We start from the raw sequence: 5,858 nt of genomic DNA, 5'->3' as shown, positions 1-5,858 counted from the left end.
CGGCACCGAGCCGGCCCGGCTGCCCCGGCTGCGTGCCGTACGAGCCCCCCACCTTCTTCCTGCAGGAGCCCCCCGAGGAGCTGCACAACGGGGGCGACCGGGTGAGCTACAAGACGGTGAGCCAGGAAGACCTCGATCTGCCGGTGAGCGTGGCCAACCTGCAGGCGCTCAACCCCAACCGGCTCTCGGCCATGCGGGAAGCCTTCTCCCGCAGCCGCAGCATAAGCACCGACGTGTGAGGGCGCCCCCAGCCCCGGGGCATCACATCGTACCTCGCCGCTGCTGCCGGAGAGCTTGAGAGAGGGGAGAACTTTTTGAAATTCACGGAGGTGTTTAGAAAAAAAAGAAAAAAGAAAAAAAAAAAACAAACAAACACAACCAAAACAGATTGTATTTCTACATTCTGTAGGCAGAGACGTGCTAAACGGCAATATAAAGGGGTAGCAAAAAAACCCAAACAAACCCAAAAGGGGAGCACAGGGGAGGACGGTTGCAGCTGCGATGTGAGGTTTTCTAGCACTGCGTTGCATTCTCTTTTTTTTTTTTTTCTTTTATAAAGAGGATTTTGATATTGTGCATCCTTTTATACAGAGTAAAAGCCCCTCCTCAGCATTCGGCTGGAGTGCTGCATGATGACAAGCAAGTGATGGGGCACAGGGGTGGCTGCAGAATGGCTCGTTCTGCTGCCGTGGCGTGGGGGCACGCTGCAGCCGACTGCGCCTGGCCCTAGTACACACACACACACACACACACACGCACCCAAACACCCCCCCATGGTCCCATAGCAAAGCAGGGATGCTATTGCCCACCCCTCTCCCACCCCCTCTTGCACCCGTGCGTGTGTGTGCACAGCCCTGCCCTGTTCCCAGCCTCTCTCACTCCTCAATTGGTCCTTTATTCCCGGGTGACAGGCGCGATCCCCTCAGGGTTAGGATGGTCAGTGGGTGCACAGCCTGTCCCTGCCCCTCCGAACCCCCGGAGCGGCTCCACTGCCCCCCCAGTGGAGCTGGGCTGGGAGGGTTTGCAAACCCATCGCGTTACCTGGCTATGGAAATAACACACAGCGTGACTGCAGTTGGACAAATACACCCGTAGCCGCCCCCTCCGAATAATCAGCATCCCCGCTCCAAATAATGCCATACACGACTTCTGGTTGAAGGCTGGGCGGGCAAGACCAAGCCCGTGCCCGTGTACGTGCCCACCTCCCTGCATGCACATTTTTACATGCATTTGTGTTGTTTTTTGGTTTTTCTTTTTTAAAAAAAAAAAAAAAAAAAGCCGTGACATTTTCTCCCCATCCAGGAATGGGTCAAACCGCTTTAGATTTAGGCAAAACCACCTCTTTTGCATTTTTCATCGAGCCCTTTCCTACGGCCGGGCGGTCTGGCCGAGGCCGCGGCACCGGCTCTGCCCCAGCTCTGCCGGCCACCCTGCACCCGGCCGAGCAGCAGGCACGGAACCGGCCACTGAGCGCATCCCTCTGCGCTAAATGCGCTGCAGAAGAGCCGTTTGGTTAATTTAGTTCTTTGGAAGGAGGAATCGCTCATTGCTGCGGTGCCTGTGTGGGGACGCTCACGCTCTGGTTTCTCCTGGCTGTCCTGGTTCCTCCTTTCCACCCTTGCAATACTCACAAGTTTGGCTGACAAAACACCCTCTTTTCTCCCGGATTGTGTATTATTCGGGTGAAAAGCATCGCGCTGGACTTGGGGCCGGCTGGCGGAGGACGGACTGGCTGCAAAGAGACTCGAATGGCCTCAGCGCTGTGCTCTGGGTCAGCTTTGCTTTTTAACGATGCGACGGGAAGAAAAAGCCGTGGCTTCAGCCCCGTCGGCTCCCAAACACTGTTTGCAGCCCAGCTGGAGATTTTATGTTTAACCGCGAGGGCTTTTGATTCCACGGGAAACCTTTTGAAGTAACAAGTCCGTCTTTGCAAATGAGTATCTTTGACTTTCTCGGGTTCTGTTTGGGGTTGGGGAGGGGGGGGAACTGGGTTTGGTTTCGTACGTGTTTAATATTCTGGGCTCGGTCCCTGCGGCGCTGTGAACCAGCAGCACGATGATGCCTCTGCTCCGAGGGGGACGGCAGCCGCCGCGACCACGCTCCTGTGTACAGTTCTCATCGGGGTTTGTTTCCACCATCGAGCCCTCCTCTTCTTGGCATCTCTCGTGACCGTACTTCTCTTACCAGCCTCCCTTTCTCCCTTTTTTTTCTATCGTCTTTTTTCCTTCCCGTGTCGCTAGGAAACTAAGCAAACGGTTGGCTTTCACTAACCTTCACCTGGTGATCTGTTGTACAGGACTTTGGGAATTTAAGGGGGGGTTGGGGGGGAACGGGGACCAACAAAAATTTAAAAAAAAAAAAAAAAAGAGAGAGAAATAAATTACTTTGAAATGGGTTTTGAGGCTGACCTTTTTGTGCCGGCATCATCAAACACGGGGTGTTGGTGCAGAGTTTCCTCACTGCTGAGGGGAGCGATGCGGCGGTAATTGGGGTGCACGCAGTGGGATGGGGGATGCTAAAGAACCTTTGGCCCGGCTTCGGTGAAACAGAAAGACAGAGATGCAGAAGCACAGAGCAATATCCCCCCTTGGGAGCAGGGAAAGGCCCTTTTCTTGCTGGCACCGTACCCTCTTTGCTTACAAGCTCCTGAGAAGCTTCACGCAAAGCCCCAAAGGGCCCCTAACCCAGAGCAACCATCCCCAAAATCCCCAGTTCCCCCACTGCTGGGACTTTTCCTGGCGTCACTGCCCGAGCAGCCGCAATTCCCCAGCTTGAAGCTGCTCTGCTCCCCCCAGGCACCAGCAAGATCATAGCCCCAACTCCAGCGTTCCCAGCACACGGGGTAAGCACCCACTACAAACTGGAGAATAAAACAAGATACCACCATAAATATGACAACTTTATTAAAATATACATATGAGTACAAATTAATGATTATATGGATAAAGTTCACTGTCTGTAAACAAATATATTAAAAAAGAGCACGTCTTTTTTGTGATATAAAGTGCAGTTATGTTTCCATATTATATACAATATGTCAGCATTACGGGGGGGGGTTGTAAGGACTATGGAACTAACATTTGATTATAAGATAAAATTCTCTGAAAAAGTATACACCTACATATTACAAAAAAAAAAAAAAAAAAAAAAAGGGCTCGGGCTTGAGTTCATTTAGCAAACGAAAATCAGCTTCCCACCACATTAAATGCAGCTAACGAGAGAGCGCAGGTCTCGGGGATAAATTAGGAGAGGGGCACTAACCCCCTCGGCGAAGGGAAACCTGCGCTTCTCATCGTCAACCCCCAAACTTGCGTAGAGGAAAGAAACCGAAGGACAGGACCTCGTGAAACACGTGCGGTGTGTCTGCAGTTCGGGGGAATCAAATATACACGACTTTTATGTACAGCTTTGATAACGAGGGCTACCAATGTACAGCGGTAACGGCTTTGCAACCGAGCCGTGCCGGCACCGTTCCTCTACGCGGGAGAGGGACAAGGATAGTAGTTCTGCATCAGTGGTGGTGGTGGTGGGGGGGAAGCAAACAACTAAACCAACCCAAAAGCATCCTTAACACCAGCCTGTGGGATGTGTAGCGCTTACTAAATGGTACACGGAGCCCTTGCGAAGGGAGGCGCAGCCCGGGGGTGCCGGCGCGGCGTGTGCCGGGGGTGCTGGATGCTGCCGGGCACTAGGAGTGGGGCGCGCGGCAGGAGCGGCAGCAGGCTTTGCTGTAGTACCAGTGGCTGCACAGGTTGACTTTGATGGCCAAAGCGCAGTTGGTCCCTGCCTGGTCCTGGCAGCTGTCGTCTGAGGGAGAAAAGGCAAAAGGCACCGATGTGGAAAAGAAAAAGAGAATAAACCAGCGCAAGTTCACGAGCTGATTTTTCCCCGTGCGCAGCCTGCCCTAAACACCCCAGCTGCGTCTGCCGCCTCCCCGGTATCTGGCAGAGCATCCCCTGGAAAACACCGTGGAGCTTCTCCATAAATATCATCATCAACCCAAGCACAGGAACGAGAAGGTTGACTCATTTCATCGCACCTGGCCTCGCCTAGGGAGCCTCATTTGGTCCCAGCCCTAAAATTCGAGCTCTTCCCTGCGGAACAGAGCTGCCTGGGGATTGCTGGAGCCACCAAGGGAGGCTGGCGCTGAGCCGCCCCCGAGCTGAGGGGCTCCCCTGGTAGGGCACAGGGTGACCCCAGCATACTCCCAATTTCTGCCCCAAAGAGGCTACCTGAGAAAGGGAATGGCAATCTAGCAGTGCCACAGCAGGACTCAGGGGCAAGCGAGCTGCTGGAGAGAGGGAGGAGGCCAGACACCACTTCCACACTCTCCCAGCTTCCTTCAGAGCAGCGTTTTGCTTCAAACCTATAGGACTTACAATTATATATATATATAATAATTTTTTTTTCTTAAAATCCACGGGATGCATGAAACCAGGCTGCTCCTAGGGCAGGCAGCTTGCTACGTGGGGGCCACGAGGCGCCTCACGAGCACCGTGCCGCGTCCCGGAGCCCGCAGGAGACGCCAGCCGAGGGCACCCAGCGGGACCGCAGCCGAGCCAGGAGCTGGCCCCAAATCTGTCTCCCATTTTCATGCTTTTCTGCCACACCGTCCTTATTCCCAAATCCTATTAAAGAATTAGAACCGTGTGTTCACTAAAGATCACAGGGGCTTTGAGCCAGCAGACGAGTCAGATAACAAGATAGTTACAAATCCCACAGGAGATTTGGAGCCCAAAAATCATTAAAATAATGGCACAGCCCAAACTTCCTAGATGTTAGCTGGAATCACACCGAAGCAGCACCCAAGTCAGCTCTCCAAATCTGCCTTTTATCTTAAGGTCAGAGCATGCTTCTTTTGAACTCTCCCCTTGATTTAACGGGGTTACCTGCAGAAATAGCCACCGCATGGTGCCCCATTATTTGGGCACAGAAGGAGAGTTGTCCCCTTTATGTCCTCCCTGGGGCTATCAAACTGGGGGTTGGTGGAAGCTAAGATGCTGGACGGTGCTGTTTGGGGGGATGAGTGGACAACGAAAGCCGGCGGTGGGGCTCACCTGGGGGCTCCGTGGGGCAGGGCTGCAGGTCACAGGTCTGTTTGCCCACCGGCTTCACCAGCGGGTCGCAACCCCGGACGATGTCCTTCCCTTGGTAGCACTTCACGTCCCGCATCCTCACACCGATGCCGCAGGTTTTCGTGCACTGGGGACGAGAGAGAAGGGGTGAGGAGAGCCCCAGCCATCGAGGGGGGCTGTGCTAAGCCAGGACCCGCTAAAAAAATACATATATATATAAATGTGCTCACTGGAAATGTCAGGGCAGGGAGGTGAACATTTCCCCTGGCTGAATATCATGTCTGAGCCCTGCACCGCTGGTTTCTTGCTCTGCCTTTCCTGCCAGCAACATCGTCTGCCCGCAGCAGCGCTGCCCGGGGGTACGTGGCCCCGCTCCCAATCCCCGGGGCTGCGATCCTCCCTCCTCCCGCGCACCCTTTGCAAGGGGCCACCACCACGTTGGCCCGGTCCGTACGCTGCTCCGGGGCACCAGGGTGGCTGCAGCCCACCCTCCGACCCCGAGGCCGTGGGACCCCCCACCAGTACCCCAAGTGTGGGGCTGCGGAGCCGCTCCTGAGCCCGGTGCTCGCTGCCTGCTGCCCTTTGGATGCCTGGTCAGGCTGGGATTACAGCAGGGCCGCTTTGGCTAATTATAGGCTGCAATGAGGGTTTGCAAGACTAAACAAAAGGAGGTGCCTGGAGCACGGAGGAGGAGGAGGAGGAGGGCTGCGTCGGGGAGGGCTTGCAGGGAGCCGGCCACAGCCCTTCACAGCTCCTCGCCCACGCTCGCTGGGCTCGTCACCA

At 54.8% G+C, this 5,858-nt stretch overlaps 2 protein-coding genes across 2 annotated transcripts in view; one reads left to right on the top strand and one right to left on the bottom strand.

Annotated features, from left to right (window-relative positions):
• FAM163B (family with sequence similarity 163, member B) overlaps window positions 1-239 on the top strand; it is a 593-nt gene extending 354 nt beyond the window's left edge. Inside the window, exon 2 of the mRNA XM_009892321.1 lies at window positions 11-239. Within this exon, the coding sequence (XP_009890623.1) occupies window positions 11-239 (229 nt within the window). The remainder of the gene's footprint in view (window positions 1-10) is intronic.
• Window positions 240-3,688: 3,449 nt separating this feature from the next.
• The window catches only part of ADAMTSL2 (ADAMTS-like 2), a 25,974-nt gene continuing 23,804 nt past the window's right edge, over window positions 3,689-5,858 (bottom strand). Inside the window, exons 17-18 of the mRNA XM_009892250.1 lie at window positions 5,058-5,202; window positions 3,689-3,807 (exon numbers count right to left, since the gene is read on the bottom strand). Of these exons, the coding sequence (XP_009890552.1) occupies window positions 3,689-3,807; window positions 5,058-5,202 (264 nt within the window). The remainder of the gene's footprint in view (window positions 3,808-5,057; window positions 5,203-5,858) is intronic.

Source organism: Charadrius vociferus, unplaced genomic scaffold (genome assembly GCF_000708025.1).
Source record: "Charadrius vociferus isolate BGI_N301 unplaced genomic scaffold, ASM70802v2 scaffold549, whole genome shotgun sequence".
Taxonomy (NCBI): domain Eukaryota; kingdom Metazoa; phylum Chordata; class Aves; order Charadriiformes; family Charadriidae; genus Charadrius; species Charadrius vociferus.
The sequence above is the reverse complement of the archived record's forward strand: the minus strand, read 5'-3'. Positions and strand labels throughout refer to the sequence as shown.